The sequence below is a fragment of the Stenella coeruleoalba genome (genome assembly GCF_951394435.1).
Source record: "Stenella coeruleoalba genome assembly, chromosome: 1".
Lineage (NCBI taxonomy): Eukaryota > Metazoa > Chordata > Mammalia > Artiodactyla > Delphinidae > Stenella > Stenella coeruleoalba.
Window position 1 is genome coordinate 94,807,340 of NC_137169.1, and position 23,246 is coordinate 94,830,585.

At 41.3% G+C, this 23,246-nt stretch overlaps 1 protein-coding gene across 3 annotated transcripts in view; it reads right to left on the reverse strand.

Annotated features, from left to right (window-relative positions):
- The window catches only part of SLC25A24 (solute carrier family 25 member 24), a 59,267-nt gene extending 36,494 nt beyond the window's left edge, over nt 1-22,773 (reverse strand). Inside the window, exons 1-2 of one of the 3 annotated variants that reach the window (XM_079913607.1) lie at nt 22,202-22,773; nt 2,075-2,201 (exon numbers count right to left, since the gene is read on the reverse strand). In XM_079913607.1, coding sequence (XP_079769733.1) covers nt 2,075-2,201; nt 22,202-22,384 — 310 coding nt within the window. In that variant the 5' untranslated portion in view covers nt 22,385-22,773. Of the gene's footprint in view, nt 1-2,074; nt 2,202-14,007; nt 14,272-18,408; nt 20,885-22,201 lie in introns of those variants that run through there. The other 2 variants (XM_079913608.1, XM_079913609.1) reach the window with 2 other exon arrangements.
- Nucleotides 22,774-23,246: the final 473 nt, after the last annotated feature.

A 23,246-nucleotide genomic window follows, 5' to 3' on the forward strand; every position in this document is an offset into this window, starting at 1 on the left:
AAACAAGAACACAGCGCATCGCCTCTTTCTATCTCAGCTTTAGAAATGTGCTCACCAAGAAAATGAAATTTGTGGCTGCTCAGCGCAAATCCATGAATGACTGCAAAAGCGCTGTGAGTATTGATGTGGGGGTTATTTGTGGAGTTAAATTTTAGCAAGTAGAAAAATTCTCAAATACAGAATTCATGAATAATGAGGATAGACTGTATATGCTTTGCTTTAAGAAAGTCTAATAAACAAAAGTATGAACCTATAATGAAAAAGTGTTTTTGAATTACAAAAACAAGATAAACTGAGGGGAAACTGTTTGTATTTACTACAAATTTCATCTTTAACACAACATTATAAATCAACTATACCTCAATAAAAAAATAAAAATATTTCACCTTTAATTATTTCTTCTGGTGCATTTAGAATTTTCTGAAATGGACCATTGATAGTGCATACTGTACATACTGAACGATCAGCCTCTACTTATCCGGAGATGATCCTGAGGTAACTTCATCTCCCGCTACTGCCTGCCCTAACACTATATAGACAGTCCCTTCTCTGCAGCTGAACTTTAGAGGGTTCAGGGTGGGATGAAAGTTTGTGGGAAGAAATAAATTTGATTGTAAGAATTGAATTTTGCTGCAAGATTGGACTAAGGTAGACTTGGAACATACAATGTAAGGTTTATGGGTGGTAACAAATATTCTAACAGTACTACTTTCCACCACAAACTCAGCTCTTCCTGGCCAAGTCACAGATTTGAACGATCATCAAAACCATTCAAAGGGTTTAGTTGTTTCTTTGTTTGAAGGAACTTGCCTTGAGTCTAACTGAAGTTAATGTTCAGTAAAAATCAGGGATCAGCAAACTATAACCCTCTGGCCGAATGAGGCCAGTTGCCTGCTTTTGTAAATAAAGTTTTATTGGAACACAGCCATGCCTACTCATTTACGTATTATCTATGACTGTTTCTGCACTGTGACAGCAGAAATGAGTACCTGCAACTGAGATCACACAGCCCACTAAGCTAAAATACTATCTGGACTTCTACAAAAAAAAAAAGTTTGCCTATCCCTGGTATGAACCATATTTTCTCTCAATTTATTTGTTTAACTTGTTTCTTGAATAACAAATCTTGAATGAAATGGCCTTGACCACTCATGCGTGGGGAGGGGTCTGAGGCTGCATTATACATTTTTATTTTATTTTTTTATTTTAAATTTTTTATTTTTTTGGTACGCGGGCCTCTCACTGTTGTGGCCTCTCCCACTGCGGAGCACAGGCTCCGGACGCGCAGGCTCAGCGGCCACGGCTCACGGGCCCAGCCGCTCCGCGGCACACGGGATCTTCCCGGACCGGGGCACGAACCCGTGTCCCCTGCATCGGCAGGCGGACTCCCAACCACTGTGCCACCAGGGAAGCCCTGCGTTATACATTTTTAAAATAAATGCCCTCTTCCTATCAAAGGTTGCCTCTGGTGATAAGGGTTTGATAGCTCTTCCCTTTCTCCTACAGTGGCCCTTACTTCTTGCTCCACATGACTGGGACTCTAACTCCAAGCTATTAATCTAAATAGAAAAACTATAATCCCAATCAGAAGGTATATATTTAAACGTCTATCTGCTATTTTCTTTTTTAACTTTCAGAATCAGAGCATCTTCTTTGATCACATGTAATTCTTTCAAAAAGACTATCAAATATAAGATAATCTGAAAGTTGTTTAAATTTTAGAATATATAATACTCATGCTTAGTATGAATAAAAATAACTGTTGCCCAGAGAGCAAAAAAACATAATTATTATTTTTAACCCATAGCTTTAAGTCAAATCAGTATAAGGTTCCATAATTAATATTTTACAAAGGCCCTACTCACAGTTTATGATTCATTAGGCAAAGCTACATATAACTTTTCTCCACTAAAAACATTCTACATAAAAATCACATTACTAAGAAAAACAAGTATTAACACAAGTAATAATTATCATCTAAAAATAGACTGACTAAATATACATTGTTTTAGACTTTTGGAAGCATGAGATGTGCTTCTTCATAGCTGGTGATAAATAGAAAAGAAAGACACACCATCATTATTTTTGTCCAAACTCTTAAATGCCAATTTCATTTGTTTCTCATGGTCTTTAAGGTACTTCATAAATTCTTCAAAATCCAGCTTTCCATCTTTGTTGACATCACCAGTAGTAAAAATTTTCTACAAAAAAGAAAAAAATTAGAGATATTTTTATATGGGTTAAAAATACTAGATGTTTTGTACGTCAAGCAGATTGGCTGTTTTCCTATTAAGACTTGTATTTTATAAATCCCAAGATAGAAGACAAAATCTTGACCTAAATTTAAATGTTTAAAATAGTATTTTTCCCTTTAATTTCCAAAATTAAATAATCTTTTCCTAAGGATGATTCTTATAAAAAGCTGTCATATCAAACTGTCTATCTCTATTAAGAAAAATCATTCCTTTTGAGAAAGAAATAATATATTATTTCACACAAATATATGTATTGATATATACACACACATAATATATATATACATAATATATATGGGTACAATATATAAAATTGATAATACTATATATATAATTATATGAATACAATATATAAATTGATACTATATATATACACATATAATACTATATGTATTATACATACACATATGTACATGTATAATACTATATATTATACATACATATGTACATAATAAATATATACATAACACTATATATGGACACACATACATACACAAGATAAATGTATTACAGTAATCCCAGGTTGGGTTAACATATTTTTTTTAATCTTGTAATCCACCACAGTAACAGAATAAAAAAGAAAAGTCATGTGGTTACCTTAATAAATGCAGAAAAACATTTGATGGATTCAATATCATTTGTGACTAAAAACTCTGAGCAAACTAGGAATGGTGCTTCCTCAAACTAATAAAGGGTATCTACAAAGAATTCTAGCCTTTTTTGTTTAAACTAGTATGACTAGGATTCTCTTATCTGCAACCTAAATGCCATCAATTATTACTTACAGTTTTAAAAGCAAATACATTTGTAATGTCACTGAAAAATAATTATTGCTATTTAATTACTTTTACAAATTAGACTGAGGATGATTTTCATCTGGAAATTATTTTCTGATTACTCAACACATACACTGAGATTTGCATAATCCAAGAGAAAATGTCACAGCATTCTGGGGCCCCCTTTATGTACTGAAGTTTCATCTAAGAAGTTTATATCTCGGTCAATGAAAATAACAGTGAACAACTATCATTTTAGAAATTACAAGTTAAAGGACATCTCTAACGCTATGTTTGAACAGCCTGATTTTTTTACCCATATTTCATTAGCCTTTGTTACGGTAAATAAAGGTTCCCAGAGTTACAACTGTCTAATGACTCTGACTTCTGAGTTTTCTTGCCTATTCCTCTGTGGAAATAAAGACCAGTCAAAGGAGAAAAGGAAAGGCTGTTTATTCTGAGATTACTATAGCAAGGAAGTCAACCACTGTCACTTGTATTTTGGCTCAAAGGCAGGAAGAAGAGCGGGAAAGCTTTATAGTAGAAAAAAAAAGGTTTTGGGGTGTGCCCTGATTGGAGACTGTTGGCCTGGGAAAACTGTAGGTGGGCTAAAGCAAAAGTGGGGCATCCTGTGTGATTGGTTACGGGGGCATATTTGGCTTTTTCTGGTTGGTCCTAAGTTGGAAGCAGGGACAAAAATTGGGGAAAATGTCAGTTATCAATTAATTTCTGGCCATTTGGGGCTGATTGTTACACAAGTTATTGTTTAGCTTCCTGGACTGTCGCTAGAGATAGCATTCTGGCTTCCAGTAAGTCTTACAGCGGGTTGGCTTCCTGGATTTTTTATTATAAACAAGGGGTAGTTTTCTGGGTAGGCCTTAGGTCAAAGTTCAAAATTTTTTTAATTGAAATATAGTTGATATACAATATTAAGTTAGTTTCAGGTGTACTACATAGTGATTTGACATTTGCACACATTATGAAATTCAAAGTTCAATTTTAAATATGGTCTAACACTGTCTATTTGCATATTCAGTCTCTCACCTTTCACAGCAAAAAAACAAACCAAAACAAATATCATTCAAAAAATCTGGGGCCTTTAAAAATGCTTTGCCAAAGCCCTACAGGGAGCGTGAGGCTTTTCAGGCCATGAGACACCTCATCTCTTTGCATGGCCTTGCAATAAACTAAACCTTTCTTTGCTCCAAGCTCTGATGTTTCAGTTTGTTTGGCCTCACTGTGCTGTCAGGCACATGAACTTGCATTAACAATTTTGGCGAAGCCAGCCTAGGAGTCCGTGCCCATAGCAGGTCCACTCCAGCTTGGGGCAGCCCCTTCCCTGAGCCCCCAGCAACTGCCGGAGCCCATTTCCCTCTGGAGATCTCAGACGGACTGTCCCCAAGAGGTGCTGGCTGCCATGGCATGAGGCTGTTTGGAATCGACAAACATCTGGAGTTGAGGTCCACATTCAGCGTTGTTGGAGTTTCTGACAAGAAATTTGCTGTGGTCCTCTCTTTGCTCCTCTGTAGATTTTAGGAGGAAGGCGGAAGATGGCTGAAGAGTAAGACGCGGAGATCACCTTCCTCCCCACAGATACACCAGAAATACATCTACACGTGGAACAGCTCCTACAGAACACCTACTGAAGGCTGGCAGAAGACCTCAGACTTCCCAAAAGGCAAGAAACTCCCCACATACCTGGGTAGGGCAAAAGAAAAAAAGAAAAAACAGAGACAAAAGAATAGGGACGGCACCTGCACCAGTGGGAGGGAGCTGTGAAGGAGGAAAAGTTTCCACACACTAGGAAGCCCCTTCACGGGCGGAGACTGCGGGAGGCGGAGGGGGGAGCTTCGAAGCCGCGGAGGAGTGCACAGCAACGGGTGCGGAGGGCAAAGCGGGGGTATTCCCGCACAGAGGATCGGTGCCGACCGGCACTCACCAGCCCCAGAGGCTTGTCTGCTCACCCGCCGGGGCGGGCGGGGCTGCGAGCTGAGGCTCTGAGGCTCGCGTTTCGGTTTCGGTTTCGGACGGAGCGCAGGGAGAGGACTGGGGTTGGCGGCTTGAACATAGCCTGAAGGGGTTAGTGCACCACAGCAAGCCGGGAGGGAGTCCGGGGAAAAGTCTGCACCTGCCGAAGAGGCAGGAGACTTTTCCTTCCCTCTTTGTTTCCTGGGGCGTGAGGAGAGGGATTTAAGAACGCTGCTTAAAGGAACTCCAGAGACGGGCGCGAGCCGCGGCTAAAAGCGCGGACCCCAGAGACGGGCGCGAGCCGCGGCTGAAAGCGCGGACCCCAGAGACGGGCGCGAGCCGCGGGTGAAAGCGCGGAATCCAGAGACGGGCGCAAACCGCGGCTAAAAGCGCGGACCCCAGAGGCGAGCGGGAGACATTAAGGCTGCTGCTGCCGCCACCAAGGGGCCTGTGTGCAAGCACAGGTCACTCTCCACACCCCTCTTCCGCGGAGCCTGTGCAGCCCGCCACTGCCAGGTTCCCGGGATCCAGGGACAACTTCCCCGGGAGAACGCACGGCGCGCCTCAGGCTGGTGCAACATCACGCTGGCCTCTGCCACCGCAGGCCCGCCCCGCACTCCGTGCCCCTCCCTCCCCGCCGGCCTGAGTGCGCCAGAGCCCCCGAATCAGCGGCTCTTTTAACCCCATCCTGTCTGAGCAAAAAACAGACGCCCTCCAGCGACCTACACGCAGTGGCAGGGCCAAATCCAAAGCTGAGCCCTGGGAGCTGTGAGAACAAAGAAGAGAAAGGGAAATCTCTCCCAGCAGCCTCAGAAGCAGCGGATTAAAGCTCCACAATCAACTTGATATACCCTGCACCTGTGGAATACCTGAATAGACAACCAATCATCCCAAATTAAGGAAGTGGACTTTAGGAGCAAGATCTATGATTTTTTCCCTTTTCCTCTTTTTGTGAGTGTGTATGTGTATGCTTCTGTGTGAGATCTTGTCTGTACAGTCTTGCTTCCACCATTTGTCCTAGGGTTCTATCCGTCCATGTTTTTTTTAATTTTTTTTCTTAATAATTAATTTTAATAACGTTATTATACTTTACCTTCATTCTTTCTTTCCTTCTTTCTTTCCTTCCTTCCTTCCCTCCTTTAGACAACGAATCATCCCAAATTGAGGAGGTGGTCTCTGACAGCAAGATCTGTGATTTTTCCCCATTTACCTCTTTTAGTGAGGGTGTATGTGTATGCTTCTGTGTAAGATTTTGTATGTATAGCTTTGCTTCCAACATTTGTCCTAAGGTTCTATCCGTCACTTTTTTTTTTTTCTAAATAAGAATTTTTTAATTCAGTAACTTTATTATACTTTATTTTATTTTTACTGTATCTTCTTCCTTTCTGTCTTTTTTCCTTCTTTCCCTCCTTCCTTCATCCCTCCCTCCCTCCCTCCTTTCGTTCCTTCTTGCCTTCTTTCCTTCTTTGCTTCTTTCTTTCTTCCTTCCTTCCTTCCTACCCTCCTTTCCTACTTTCTTTCCTCATACTTCTACTAATTCCCTCTACTTTTTCTCCCTTTTATCCTGAGCCGTGTGGATGAAAAGCTCTTGGTGCTCCAGCCAGGAGGCAGGGCTCTGCCTCTGAGGTAGGAGAGCCAACTTCAGGACACTGGTCAACAAGAGACCTCCCAGCTCCACATAATATCAAACGGCGAAAATCTCCCAGAGACCTCCATCTTAAGACCAGCACCCAGCTTCACTCAACGACCAGCAAGCCACAGTGCTGGAAAACCTATGCCAAATAACTAGCAAAACAGGAACACAACCCCACCCATTAGCAGAGAGGCTGCCTAAAATCATAATAAGGCCACAGACACCCCAAAACACACCACCAGACGTGAACCTGCCCACTAGAGAGACAAGATCCAGCCTCATCCACCACAACACAGGCACTAGTCCCGTCCACCAGGAAGCCTACACAACCCACTGAACCAACCTTAGCCACTGGAGACAGACATCAAAAACAGCAGGAACTACGAACCTGCAGCCTGCAAAAAGGAGACCCCAAACACACTAAGATAACCAAAATGAGAAGACAGAAAAACACACAGCAGATAAAGGAGCAAGATAAAAATGCACCAGACCTAACAAATGAAGAGGAAATAGGCAGTCTACCTGAAAAAGAATTCAGAATAATGATAGTAAGGTTGATCCGAAATCTTGGAGATAGAATGGACAATAGAATGGACAAAATGCAAGAATCAGTTAACAAGGACCTAGAAGAACTAAAGATGAAACAAGCAACGATGAACAACACAATAAATGAAATTAAAAGTACTCTAGATGGGATCAATAGCAGAATAACTGAGGCAGAAGAACAGATAAATGACCTGGAAGATAAAATAGTGGAAATAACTACTGCAGAGCAGAATAAAGAAAAAAGAATGAAAAGAACTGAGGACAGTCTCAGAGACCTCTGGGACAACATTAAACGCACCAACATTCGAATTATAGGGGTTCCAGAAGAAGAAGAGAAAAAGAAAGGGACTGAGAAAATATTTGAAGAGATTATAGTTGAAAACTTCCCTAATATGGGAAAGGAAATAGTTAATCAAGTCCAGGAAGCACAGAGAGTCCCATACAGGATAAATACAAGGAGAAATACGCCAAGACACATATTAATCAAACTGTCAAAAATTAAATACAAAGAAAGCATATTAAAAGCAGCAAGGGAAAAACAACAAATAACACGTAAGGGAATCCCCATAAGGTTAACAGCTGATCTCTCAGCAGAAACCCTACAAGCCAGAAGGGAGTGGCAGGACATACTAAACGTGATGAAGGAGAAAAACCTGTAGCCAAGACTACTCTACCCAGCAAGGATCTCATTCAGATTTGATGGAGAAATTAAAACCTTTACAGACAAGCAAAAGCTGAGAGAGTTCAGCACCACCAAACCAGCTTTACAACAAATGCTAAAGGATCTTCTCTAGGCAAGAAACACAAGAGAAGGAAAAGACCTATAATAACGAACCCAAAACAATTTAGAAAATGGGAATAGCAACATACATATTGATAATTACCTTAAATGTAAATGGACTAAATGCTCCCACCAAAAGACACAGATTAGCTGAATGGATACAAAAACAAGACCCATATATATGCTGTCTACAAGAGACCCACTTCAGACCTAGAGACACATACAGACTGAAAGTAAGGGGATGGAAAAAGATATTCCATGCAAATGGAAACCAAAAGAAAGCTGGAGTAGCAATTCTCATATCAGACAAAATAGACTTTAAAATAAGGACTATTAAAAGAGACAAAGAAGGACACTACATAATGATCAAGGGATCGATCCAAGAAGAAGATATAACAATTGTAAATATTTATGCACCCAACATAGGAGCACCTCAATACATAAGGCAAATACTAACAGCCATAAAAGGGGAAATCGACAGTAACACATTCATAGTAGGGGACTTAAACACCACACTTTCACCCATGGACTGATCATCCAAAATGAAAATAAATAAGGAAACACAAGCTTTAAATGATACGTTAAACAAGATGGACTTAATTGATATTTATAGGACACTCCATCCAAAAACAACAGAATACACATTTTTTTCAAGTGCTCATGGAACATTCTCCAGGATAGATCATATCTTAGGTCACAAATCAAGCCTTGGTAAATTTAAGAAAATTGAAATTGTATCAAGTATCTTTTCTGACCACAACGCCATGAGACTAGATATCAATTACAGGAAAAGATCTGTAAAAAATACAAACACATGGAGGCTAAACAATACACTACTTAATAATGAAGTGATCACTGAAGAAATCAGAGAGGAAATCAAAAAATACCTAGAAACAAATGACAATGGAGACACAACGACCCAAAACCCGTGGGATGCTGCAAAAGCAGTTCTAAGGGGGAAGTTTATAGCAATACAAGCCCACCTTAAGAAGCAGGAAACATCTCGAATAAACAACCTAACCTTGCACCTCAAGCAATTAGAGAAAGAAGAACAAAAAAACCCCAAAGCTAGCAGAAGGAAAGAAATCATAAAAATCAGATCAGAAATAAATGAAAAAGAAATGAAGGAAACAATAGCAAAGATCAATAAAACTAAAAGCTGGTTCTTTGAGAAGATAAACAAAATAGATAAACCACTAGCCAGACTCATCAAGAAAAAAAGGGAGAAGACTCAAATCAATAGAATTAGAAATGAAAAAGGAGAGGTAACAACTGACACTGTAGAAATAAAAGAGATCATGAGAGATTACTACAAGCAACTCTATGCCAATAATGGACAAACTGGAAGAAATGGACAAATTCTTAGAAATGCACAACCTGCCAAGACTGAATCAGGAAGAAATAGAAAATATGAACAGACCAATCACAAGCACTGAAATTGAAACTGTGATTAAAAATCTTCCAACAAAGAAAAGCCCAGGACCAGATGGCTTCACAGGCGAATTCTATCAAACATTTAGAGAAGAGCTAACACCTATCCTTCTCAAACTCTTCCAAAATATAGCAGAGGGAGGAACACTCCCAAACTCCTTCTACGAGGCCACCATCACCTTGATACCAAAACCAGACAAGGATGTCACAAAGAAAGAAAACTACAGGCCAATATCACTGATGAACATAGATGCAAAAATCCTCAACAAAATACTAGCAAACAGAATCCAACAGCACATTAAAAGGATCATACACAATAATCAAGTGGGGTTTATCCCAGGAATGCAAGGATTCTTCAATATACGCAAATCTATCAATGTGATAAACCATATTAACAAACGGAAGGAGAAAAGCCATATAATCATCTCAATAGATGCAGAGAAAGCTTTTGACAAAATTCAACACCCATTTATGATAAAAACCCTGCAGAAAGTAGGCATAGAGGGAACTTTCCTCAACATAATAAAGGCCATATATGACAAGCCCACAGCAAACATCATCCTCAATGGTGAAAAACTGAAAGCATTTCCACTAAGATCAGGAACAAGACAAGGTTGCCCACTCTCACCACTCTTATTCAACATAGTTTTGGAAGTTTTAGCCACAGCAATCAGAGAAGAAAAGGAAATAAAAGGAATCCAAATCGGAAAAGAAGAAGTAAAACTGTCACTGTTTGCAGATGACATGATCCTATACATAGAGAATCCTAAAGATGCTACCAGAAAACTACTAGAGCTAATCAATGAATTTGGTAAAGTGGCAGGATACAAAATTATTGCACAGAAATCTCTGGCATTCCTATATACTAATGATGAAAAATCTGAAAGTGAAATCAAGAAAACACTCCCATTTACCATTGCAACAAAAAGAATAAAATATCTAGGAATAAACCTACCTAAGGAGACAAAAGACCTGTATGCAGAAAATTATAAGACACTGATGAAAGAAATTAAAGATGATACAAATAGAGGGAGAGATATACCATGTTCTTGGATTGGAAGAATCAACATTGTGAAAATGACTCTACTACCCAAAGCAATCTATAGATTCAATGCAATCCCTATCAAACTACTACTGGCATTTTTCACAGAACTAGAACAAAAAATTTTGCAATTTGTATGGAAACACAAAAGACCCCTAATAGCCAAAGCAATCTTGAGAACGAAAGAAGGAACTGGAGGAATCAGGCTCCCTGACTTCAGACTATACTACAAAGCTACAGTTATCAAGACGGTATGGTACTGGCACAAAAACAGAAAGATAGATCAATGGAACAGGATAGAAAGCCCAGAGATAAACCCATGCACATATGGACACCTTATCTTTGATAAAGGTGGCAGTAATGTACAGTGGAGAAAGGACAGCCTCTTCAACAAGTGGTGCTGGGAAAACTGGACAGGTACATGTAAAAGTATGAGATTAGATCACTCCCTAACACCGTACACAAAAATAAGCTCAAAATGGATTAAAGACCTAAATGTAAGGCCAGAAACTATCAAACTCTTAGAGGAAAACATAGGCAGAACACTCTATGACATAAATCACAGCAAGATCCTTTCTGACCCACCTCCTAGACAAATGGAAATAAAACCAAAAATAAACAAATGGGACCTAATGAAACTTCAAAGCTTTTGCACAGCAAAGGAAACCATAAACAAGACCAAAAGACAACCCTCAGAATGGGAGAAAATATTTGCAAATGAAGCAACCGACAAAGGATTAATCTCCAAAATTTACAAGCAGCTCATGCAGCTCAATAACAAGAAAACAAACAACCCAATCCAAAAATGGGCAGAAGACCTAAATAGACATTTCTCCAAAGAAGATATACAGACTGCCAACAAACACATGAAAGAATGCTCAACATCATTAATCATTAGAGAAATGCAAATCAAAACTACAATGAGATATCATCTCACACCAGTCAGAATGGCCATCATCAAAAAATCTAGAAACAATAAATTCTGGAGAGGGTGGGGAGAAAAGGGAACACTCTTGCACTGCTGGTGGGAATGTGAATTGGTTCAGCCACTATGGAGAACAGTATGGAGGTTCCTTAAAAAACTACAAATAGAACTACCATATGACTCAGCAATCCCACTACTGGGCATATACCCTGAGAAAACCGAAATTCAAAAAGAGTCATGTACCAAAATGTTCATTGCAGCTCTATTTACAATAGCCCAGAGATGGAAACAACCTAAGTGCCCATCATCGGATGAATGGATAAAGAAGATGTGGCACATATATACAATGGAATATTACTCAGCCATAAAAAGAAACGAAATTGAGCTATTTGTAATGAGGTGGATAGACCTAGAGTCTGTCATACAGAGTGAAGTAAGTCAGAAAGAAAAAGACAAATACCGTATGCTAACACATATATATGGAATTTAAGAAAAAAAAAATGTCATGAAGAACCTAGGGGTAAGGCAGGAATAAAGACGCAGACCTCCTAGAGAACGGACTTGAGGTTATGGGGAGGGGGAAAGGTGAGCTGTGACAGGGCGAGAGAGAGTCATGGACATATACACACTAACAAACGTAGTAAGGTAGATAGCTAGTGGGAAGCAGCCGCATGGCACAGGGATATTGGCTCGGTGCTTTGTGACAGCCTGGAGGGGTGGGATAGGGAGGGTGGGAGGGAGGGAGACGCAAGAGGGAAGAGATATGGGAACATATGTATATGTATAACTGATTCACTTTGTTATAAAGCAGAAACTAACACACCATTGTAAAGCAATTGTATCCCAATAAAGATGTAAAAAAAAAAAAATCTGTTATCAGAATAAAAAGTTGTATCTTTTCTTTCTTAGCAGTATGTAAGTACCATTTCTATATTTAAAATATCAATTGAATTCTCAATCTATATAAATAATCTTCTACTACGGAATCTGGAGACATGGGGGTGAAAACTCACATCAAAACTTCCTAGAGATGTCACCATCACCTGAGGAAAAGCCACATCAGTTTCCCTGAAATATACGGTTCTATGTGGCTGGTGCAGAGACTGCCAGAGTTTTGATATGTGAGACATCATCAGTCATAAAAAGCCTTTATATGGCTCACACCACCTCTTACCAAAAACAAAAGACAAATATGCAAAAAAATTTGTTTTGATAAAGAAGAAATGTGTTTTAAAGCGTTAAACTTGTTTATGGCATAACCCTGAATTTCTTATGAAAGGTTAGTTTGTATCAAATAAACAAATATCAATACAAGTCACATGTGAAAATCTAAGTACAAGAGTAGCTTTAAAAAAGCATGAAGGACGTTTAGGTTTAAAAGGAAAAACACAATTTAAAAATCCAAGTAAACTTTACAGAGATAATATTTTGGACTGGTCTGGTCCATGGACAACATCCAGTCCAGGCCTCTGATGTTACAAATGAGGAAACCAGGACACAGTGCTTGGCATATAGAACGTGCTCAAAATACAAATGATCAATGACTAAGTGAATGACAAAATAAAGACTCCCAAAGTTCACATGGCTAATAGGAAGAGTTTTACCAAATCTTAACACGACAGAACTCATTTGACAGTTTTTTGAGCATGAAGTGCCAATTATCTTAAATGAATTTGCCAGTCTTTAACTCTCATGGATCTCCATCTATTGGGTTAAACATCCAAAGAGCAAAGATCACTGGAAAGTAATAATTATACTCAATAATAACTTCCGAACAGAAGATAACTTGGAAATACACTGATAGAAATATGCATTAGGCACGGCATACTGAGAAGGATCCTCCCATCTAGGTTGCTGGGGAAAAGATTTGCAAAGGAAAAAATGCCCAAGCTCATTCTTCAAAAGTCTGATGATAGGGCTTCCCTGGTGACGCAGTGGTTGAGAGTCCGCCTGCCGATGAAGGGGACACGGGTTCGTGCCCCGGTCAGGGAGGATCCCGCATGCCGCGGAGCGGCTGGGCCCGTGAGCCATGGCCGCTGAGCCTGCGCGTCCGTAGCCTGTTGCTCCGCAATGGGAGAGGCCACAACAGTGAGAGGCCCGCGTACCGCAAAAAAAAAAAAAAAAGTCTGATGATAAAGGCACCTTATGAAGAAACATCAGCATGGGAGAAACCCCAAGGGTACAAGCCACTCAGACTGATTGCCCTCCTTCCAAGAACAGAAACCAAAATACACCACTATTAGAGAATTTCCAACTACCACACAACTCCCAAAACACACAGTGATTATGCCAGTTCCCTAAAGTGGGAAGAGAGCATCTTTGGCCTAAATGCACATCTAGGCTACTATTAACAGGTGAGTACACTGAACAAGGTGACTCCAAAAACAAGGTTGCAGCCAACATCTTGAGAGCAATTTGAATTTAGAAGTGTTATTAGAGCCAGGGAGAAAATTGAGAAAAATGCTTGAGAGGAGTATTAGTAACGTTGTTATTCTTCATACAGTAACGCTGGTAACAGACCTGAAAACTATAGTGGGGCCCAGCATCAAGCTTGGGAACGTGTAAATTTGGCTTTACCCTTCTCTGCCCAAGGCCCCTCCAGAATTCTCAGACCCAACATCTCTCTGACCACAGCCCCACTGAAGCCCACCTTCCCTTCGTCCTGAATGACCCCTACGTCCTGCAGGCCTTCCTGAAGTTCAAGGATGTCCAGGGTCCCATCTTCATTATGGTCTAGGTATGAAAACAGTTCTTCATCGAAGGCGTCCATCTGGGATGTCTCTGGCGGCAGAGGTGCTTCGGGTGGTCCACGCTGTGACCCCCGTTAGTCTCCCCGAGGTGGAAGTGAGAGGGAGGATGGTGATCTCTGCCCCCCACAGGCCGAGTTGGAAAAGACCTAAGGTAGCAGCTGCCTCTCTGCTACCAAAGCCAAAGCCCCTGGGCCAGGTACAGAACGGAAAGGGGACGGTTCATCGCCACGGCTCCAGAGCAGAAGCATGAGATGCGCTGGGAGCCTCGGAGGGGTTGGTGCTGGAGGCCAGGCCTGGAGTGTGAGGCCATGGAGTTCCGGCCTCACTCCCAGATCAGCCAATCAGACTCCATGTTTCCCACCTCACTCCAGGAGGAGCCTTGTCTCCAGAAGCTTCCTGAGAGACCTCCACACAGGTCTGTCTCTAAAGGTAGAACTTCTTTTTAGAGAAAAGCGGGTAGGGGAGTTTTGAGACATGGACTGTGGGGCCATAATGACTGGTGGTGTTGGTCCAACATTTTTTTGTTTTTTAAGTTGTCTGGTCACACCTAAGACTTCTTCTTCTAAGGTTAAGGCACTTGGGAATTATTGTAATGAAGCTTGGGACCAGAATGAAAATCTGACCATGTGGGCCTTTCCTTCTGTGATCCTCTCCCCCAGTTCCTTATCTTCACTCAGTATCTGCAGTGGCTCCAGAGCAAGGCTGCTGAACAGGAGTCCCATCTCCATCTGCACAGATTCCGGCAGCACACTTGGGAGGATAATCTCAAAATGGGCAGAAGTTAAGTCAACTGGGGTCCAGGAGATACTCATAAACAATGTTTATGGCGTCTTCTTAATCGCCACTTTCCGTAACCACTGAGAGCTCTGGCTTCCCTATACACATACCTGTTGGTCCCTCATCAGGCGCCACTGGAAATGTGGAAGTGTAGTTTCACAGTCAAAATTCCACTTTTTACATAAGTTACTTTTAAAAATATGGAGTACTCTTTAAAAACTTGAATGTTAAAATTCATATGGAGTAACAAGAACTCTCATGCTGGTGGGAATGCAAAATGGTACACTTTAGAAGACAGCTTGGCAATTTCTTACAAAACTAAACACACTTTTACCATATAATCCAGCAATCATGCTCCTTGGTATCTACCCAAAGGAGCTGAAAATGTAGGTGCACATGAAAATCTAAACACAAATGTTTGTAGGAGCTTTATTCATAATTGCCAAAACTGGAAGCAACCAAGATGTAGGTGAACGGGTAAGTAAACTGTGGTACATCCAGACAACGGACTATTATTCAGTGCGAGAAAGAAAAAAGCTATCAAGCCATGAAAAGACATGGAGAAATCTTAAGTGCATATTACTAAGTGAAAGAAGCCAACCTGAAAAGGTTACATACTGTATGATTCTAGCAATATCATATTCTGGAAAAGGCAAAACTATAGAGACATTAAAAAGATCAGCGGTTGCCAGACAGTTGGAGAAATGGGTGGAAGGATGAATAGGCAGAGCAGAGAGGATTTTTAGTGCAGTGAAAAATACCCTGTATGATTCTGTAAAGATGGATACACGTCATCATACATTTGTCCAAACCGATAGAATATACAACACCTAAGGTAAACTATGGACTTGGGGTGATATGTCAATGTAGGTTCATCAACTGTAACAAATGTTACCACTCGGTGTCAGATGTTGATCATGGGGGAGGCTATGCATGCGTGGGGGCAGGTGAGATATGGTTAATCTCTAGACCTTCCTCTTAATTTTGCTGTGAACATAAAACTGCTCCCCCAAAATAAAATTTTTTTAATTCATAAAGATAATCTAATCAAGCCGTTATCTGTCAGTTTTTGCTCTATTTACTCATCATGTCAAGTACGGAAAACACAAAGAGGACCATCCCATGTCCTTGAACTACCCATGCGTTTGCCAGGAAGAGATTATGCCATGGTTAGTCATAAGTACTACTGCAAGCTTCGCAATAAACGTTTCTCCCCAGAGCTGTTGAGCAGTGGCAAACATCTAATGTTGTTTCACAAGATGTGCTGTGGCCCAATCAACAAGGAATTCTCCAACAAAAGAGAATTTTACAGTCCACAGGGAATGATCCTTCCCTGGGCATTGCAGAGAATGCAAGTAGTCACAAAGAGTCATAGAAGACAGACATCCAGGCAGGCGCAAGAGTCTTAAGACCAAGTAGAAAAGATAGAAGTCACAGCCAGACTTCTGAATAAAGAAAACAGACTAACAGCATTTTATATAACTGATAGAAGAGAGCAAAACATAGACTTGATCATCTCATCATTTTATTGCCTTAATTCTAAATCCAGATTTTTTTTTTTTTTGGTTCTACACTATTCTGAAGTCTTCCAAGCCTAAATTGAACCAAAATAAGCATACTTCCAGCTAAAACTGCTGACTCTTCATCATCAGTTTATTTTTCTGATTTCCATTACAGTAAATTAAAATTCAGATTATTTCTTCTGCTCTTTGATGTTCTGAAATTTTTTTCCTCAGAGTACCTCAAGTGACATCCAAACATTGGGATTGCCTTTTAAAATGTTCTAACGTGGCCTTTGATGAAAAACAATGAGGAGGGGGAGGCAAAGAGGGAGGAGGGAGGAAACGATGGAAAATAATGCAAAAAGCAGACAGGATTACTAGATTCTTATGGGAAAATTAGTAATAACTACTGTATCTCCTTGTTCCTCATACTATCTTCTACTCTCAATTCCTGAGTCACAGGAGAACTTAATGTGAATTTTATCTCTTCTAAAACACTAATTTCATAATGAGGAGATTTAGAAACACATGGAAAACCAGGGTCACTCATATCAGAAGAAACCATAGTGAGTTCGCCTCTAGCTGGTTCTTAATTTTGTCTCAGAACTTGCCTTGATGTCTTTTCCCTTCCCTGTATACTTTTGGAACACTTAGTAACAATTAGTTATTGTATTCCTTATTATGTTCCACATTCTTTCCATTTAAGGCCTAAAGGAACTTAAATAGAAATTTGCTCTCTTCTACTTGCCAAATTCGTTACAAAAGCTTGGCAACATGGAGATGAGATCAAGTCAGACGGAAATTTATAGAGATTTCACTTTAGGCTGAGTATTTGTTTTAGATGCAAATTATCTTGAAACCTTCCCTTGAAGAATCACCCCATAGTTCTCATTTCTAGATACTCCAGTGGGTAATCTCCCCAATCCTTGACATTATACAAACCCTTGACCTATGCCTCTGAAATTCTCCCCCATAAAGACTGACCATGTAACCCTAATTCCAAGTATGTGATTGGCTACTGTCACCCAGGCTCCCCTCCACACCCTCTCTTCCTCCTGTTTTTGCACAGCCACCAGAGTGATCTTCCTAAGTCATAAGTCTGCCTGTGTCCCCTCTTGCTTAAAATCTCCCAAGTGCTCCCATCACTCAATTGATAAAAGTCCAAACCACCTGGCAGGTCCTCAATGCCTTTCATGATCTGGCCCTTGCCTGGCCCTGACATGACACTATTCCTCAAGAAGGCCAACTGGTCACTCGGTGGAAAGTCAGTTATATTGGGTGCCTCCTGTGGTGTAAGGGGCACTGGGTCTTCCTCAGAGGAAGGTAGGGGTTTCCCTTTCCTGCCCACAAAGGTTCAGATAGCACCACTATCTGGGGGCTTGTGGAATGCCTGATCCACAGGCGTGAAATCCCTACAGAACACAGCATCTGACCAGGGGATCCCGTCATAGTGTAAGAGGTGTGCACCTGGGCCCGAGACCACTGGATCCACTGGCCATTTCACACCCCACACCATCAGGAAGCAGCCAACCTCACAGAATGCTGCAATGTCCTACTGAAAGCACAGCCGAAGCACCACCTAGGAGACAATATTTGGCAAAAATGGGTTGCCACCCTTCGGGATACCGTTATGTACACTAAATCAGAGACCTACCATGTAGCTCTGTGCCCCCAAAAGGAAGAACACATGAGTCCAGGAACTAAGAGGTGGAAGCAGGAGTGGTCCCACTTACTATCACTCCCAATGACCCAATGGGAACTTTTTGCTTCCCATCCCCACAACTCTGGGCTCTGCAGTGTTAGCTTCTGGTCCCCAAGCAGGATAGATACACTCCTGTCAGGGAACACAATGAGGGTCCCACTGAACTACAAGCTATAGCTTCCACCTGGACATTTGTAACTCCTTGTGTCCAGGGACCAACAGGCAAGAAAAGAAGTCACCCTCTTAGTAGGTGTAAATTGGCCCTGATCAGCAGGAAGCAGGGCTGCTTCTACACCACCGAGACAGAGAGGAATACTTACGGAACTCAGATGATCCATGTGGACTCCAGGGATGCCCAGTTATAACTGTGAATGGGCACATGCAGCAACATTGGCCTGAGAAGCTCAGATACTGCAGAAAGGAAAGTTTAGGTCACACAACCAGGTAAGTCACAAAGATCTGCAGAGATTCTAGCTGAATGTGAGTGGAATTTAAAATAGATAGTCAAGAAGGGAAATCATGAGTACCAGTTGTGACCAAGTGAAGCAACGGGGACCGTAGTTTGTCCCACTGTCCTCCCTGAGGAAGAGAGGCTGAGTACGATAAGGGAGCACTCCCCAAACCTATGCTGAGAAGCACATGTGTGGGTGCCATGGAGTGGCCTGTGGAGGCCAGGTCAGATCACTCTACAGGCGAACACTCCTGTTTCCTCTCCCTTACCCTTCTTTTGCACACTCAATCCCATCGTGGTTTCTGCTCCTAGGAGAACCAGAAATGACGCAGTTAGCACCAGCAGTAGCCCAAGACAAGAGGTAAGAACATGGGGTTTGGGAACTGGCTCATTCACTGCCCAGCAGGCAAAGAGCCCGGAGTGGAACATGGGGGAAGGATGATGCTTTGTACAAGGTGGGAGCCCAAAGCTGAAGATTTCCCAGCGGTGACCTGGGAAAACAACCTGTTTAAGGGGAACACCTGGCTAGTGCAATGACTCAGGCATTTGTAAAATATGGGGGGAACCATGCTATAAGGGTAGGCAAGAAAGCATAATGATGAAAGGAGCAATTCACCGAGAAGCTAAAACAATGCTAAATTTGAATACACCAGCAGTATAGTCCATTATATAGTCTGTTTTTAAAATAAAAGGGAAAATCAACAGAATTATAAAGGAAAGTTAGCAAATGTGCAATTATAGAGGAAATTTTGACAGTAGTAACAGTTTTAGATAATTTAAAGGCTAACTGATTGCTTATTAGGTACCATGAATTATTCTAAATACTTTACGTATTTTAATTCATCTATTCACAATAACCCTATGAGATAAGTACTCATGTTACCTCTGTCACAGATGAGAAAACTGAAGCTAAAAAGATATTTTTAATGGCCCAAAGTTAACTAGTAAGTAGCAGAACCAAGATTTAAACCCAGGTGGTTTGACTAGATTTTTCTTACAAGCTCATCTATGTATGTAAAAAGATGTTTATCTGGAAAAACTATAGAATCAATAAAAAGATCAGTGGTTGGGGATGTGGGAATGAATAGGCAGAGCACAGAGGACTTTTAGGGCAGTAATAATACTCTATATGATATTATAATAATGGATACATGTCATTATACATTTGTCCAAACCCATAGAACATACAACACCAAGAGTGAAACCTAAGGTAAACTATGGACTTAAAGTGATAATGAGGTGTCAATGTAGGTTCACCTTTGGTAAAAAATGTACCATTCTGATGAATGATGTTGACAATGGGGGCGACTATGTATGTGATGTTTAGAGGCAGAGGGTGTATGGGTAGGTAATCTCTGTACCTTCCTCTCAATTCTGTTGTAAACAAAAAACTGCTCTAAAAAAATAGTCTTTTATATATTTATCTTATTTTATCCAACATTTCTAGGTATCTAGCAACAGGAGAATTTTTGGTTTTCTTGTCCTACATATGCTGGAAATAAAAGCACTAACAACTGCTTTACAGTTAAGGTTTTTTTTCTTTTAATTATTTCAAATGAGCCACTGTCTTGTTTAGGGTATTTCAAATCACAGCCTTAAATCTTTTTGTACCACTGTGCTTAGATCACTGAGACATGACCCTCATCTTCAAGATGTTTGGTCTTAGTGGAGGGCACAGTCAATAAATAAAAACAGTACCTTTTGAAAATTATAGCAGTAGTGATACAGGAGACAAAGATCTACAAATAGTAGGGTGAGACCAACTCTTCTATAGGGGGTGGTCCAGAAAAGCTCATCACAGAGGAGGTGATATTTATTAAAAAAAAAAACAAACTCTATTTTTTCCTAATCATAAAAATAATAATGCATGATCATTTTAAAAAATTGAAATAATACAAAAATTGTGAAGAAAAAAGTAACAAGGTAATTTAACTCCTACCATCCAGAAGTAATTATTATTAACATTTAATTGAAGAATATACCCATCAAAAAAGAGTGCTGGGAATAGTTAATAATATCTGGCATGAGCACAGAGTGATACTATGTATATGTATGTAGGTATAAAATATATTTTATGTATATGTATAGAATACATATATTGTGTGTGTGACAAATATACACCATCCTGTTCTATATGTTTGCATACACACAGTTTTATACAACTTATTTTATAATTTGTTCTTATATAAATTTTGGAAAATTAAAGACATTTTTTATTCCTGAGTTCCTCTCTCTTTTTATTAATCAGTCTTGCCAGAGATTTGTCTATTTTATTCATATTTTCAAAGAACCAACCAAAAAAGCATATAGTTGGAAATTTAAAGCACACAAATAATTCATGGGTCAAAGATGAAATCATATTGGAAATTAGAAAATACTTAGAACTAAATTACAACAAAAGTACAAACTTACGGGATGCAACTAAAGAAGTGATTAAAGTGATATTGTAGCTCAAAATTAATAAATCAAGCATTTATTAATAACTCAAGAAATTAGAAAAGGGACAAATGAGTTAACCCAAAGAAAGTAGAAGGAAATAAACAAAAGTTAATGGAAGAAAATTTTAAAAATGGAGACAATCTTCAAAAAGTACCAAAAGTTGGCTCTTTCAGTGTATGAATAAAAAAGACAAAGGTTGAAAGGGAAAAAAAAAAGGTTGGCAAGAAAAAAAGATTTGGCAAGATTGAAGAGGAAACAGGGGTGGGGGGGAGATATCAGGAATAAAACAGAGAACATAACTACAGAACAGTCAGAACTTTTTAAAAATCACAAGTGAATATAAATATTATGAGCCTTGGACAGAAAGTGCAGTTTCCTAAAAGTTGTAACTTACTAAATCTGACTCAAGAAGAAATAGTAACCTGAAGACGCCTGTAACTACTAAAGACATTGAATGAGTAGCTTAAAATATAACTACTATAAAAAGTTTTTGGCTCTTATAGCTTAATAGCACTTTACTCCTGGGATAGGGAATGCCAAAGTGTCCTCCTACGTTTCAGTGGGGTTGGAGAGGTTCCAAATATCTCTGCTGATAGGGGCTGCACTTCAGGGACACAATTAAAATGACTCAGAGAAGCTGAAATTGCTCGTAGGATGGGCCAACCCCTCAGGTCAACTTATGTACTTAGGGCATTAAGAATGTCTTAAACAATGGAATGTTGCCTCTCCTCCTCAACAGGAGGTTGGGGGAAACATACCACTGGTTTTCAAACAGTTTTGAAACAGTAGACAAACTAGCTGGTGTAAGAAAGTAGCTTCGAAGAGATACAAAATGTGAGACTTTTTACAGAACTTGGGGCTCACTGAAGTGTGAGAGCTAAAAAAAAAGAAAAAAGAAAAAAAGTGGCTAAATTTTTGCATAGGCTTAAAAAGCCCTGGGATGCATTCAGACCAAAAGTACTGGGCACAGGATTTTTAATTCTCAGAGTGAGTCGGAGGGTCCACTGCCCTAATTTTTCTGTAAAAGTACCGGTAGCCTTTCAGATCCTGATGCGCATCCGTTCCGGGGTACCTGGCCCCATTCCCGAGCTTCTGAACCCACTCGCGGGTTGGAAGCCACACTTCCAGTTACTTCCTGCAGAGCCGCGGGCAGCCGCCCTCCGTCCTGGAAGCGCCCAGAGTCCCCGCAGCCCTTCCGGCCCTCAGGCCCCGCAGCGACCCACCTCCTCGGCGTCCTGGCCCAGGGGGATGCCCAGGCTCTTGAGCCCCTCCTGCAGCTCGCAGATGTCCACCACGCCGTCCCCGTTGCGGTCCAGCTTGTGGAAGAGGGTCTCGTAGCGCGTCGGAGGCTCCGCGTCCTGGCAGGCCGCCGCAGGCAGCACGACGCCCCGCAGCCAGCGCAGCATGGTCCCGGAGGCGCGGGCCGGCCCAGCCGAGGGAAGCCAGGGAGGCCGAAGGCTGCTTGGGCGCGAGGCCTGGCTGTAAGGGGCGCGAGGCCTGGCTGTAAGGGGCCCGCGGCCTGGCTGTAAGGGACCCGCGGCGCACAAGCTGAAAAGAGCCAAGTCCCCACCCGAGCTCGGCTCGGTGCACGGGGAGTGGCCGCTCCCGCTGCTGCCTGGGGAGGAGCTCGCCCGGCGCCGGCCTCCCCGATAGGCGCGGGGGACGGGCTAGGCACTGCCTTGAGCGGGCAGGAAGTAAAAGGGTTGCAGGGTGCGGCCCGGGAGGGGCTGTGGGACCTGGGAGGTAAGCTCTGCGGCGTCCCTTCTGGAGCTGTCAGGGGTGCGGCCCGAGGAGCCAGTCCCGGGAGGTTGTGGGATTCTGCATCAGGGTATTAAAGGTGGGACGGGGGACGGAGGAGGGGTGGTGGTGGTGGTGAACGGGAGGATTGAGGGAGCAGCTGGAAGCTCAGGTTACTTAACTTCAAGCTCCCTGCCCATCGGGCTTGGTACCCTGGCGAACTGCCCAGAAACAGTCCTCTCTTCAGGGACACCGGGCCTTCTCGGGCTTTGTCTCGCGCAGATCTCGCACTTTTTCGTGCAGCTCCAAGGACACTACACATCTCTGGGACTGTTTTCTTTTCTTTTCTTTTTTTAACATCTTTATTGGAGTATAATTGCTTTACAATGGTGTGTTAGTTTCTGCTTTATAACAAAGTGAACCAGTTATACATATACGTATATTCCCATATCTCTTCCCTCTTGCGTCTCCCTCCCTCCCACCCTCCCTATCCCACCCCTCTAGGTGGTCACAAAAAACTGAGCTGATCTC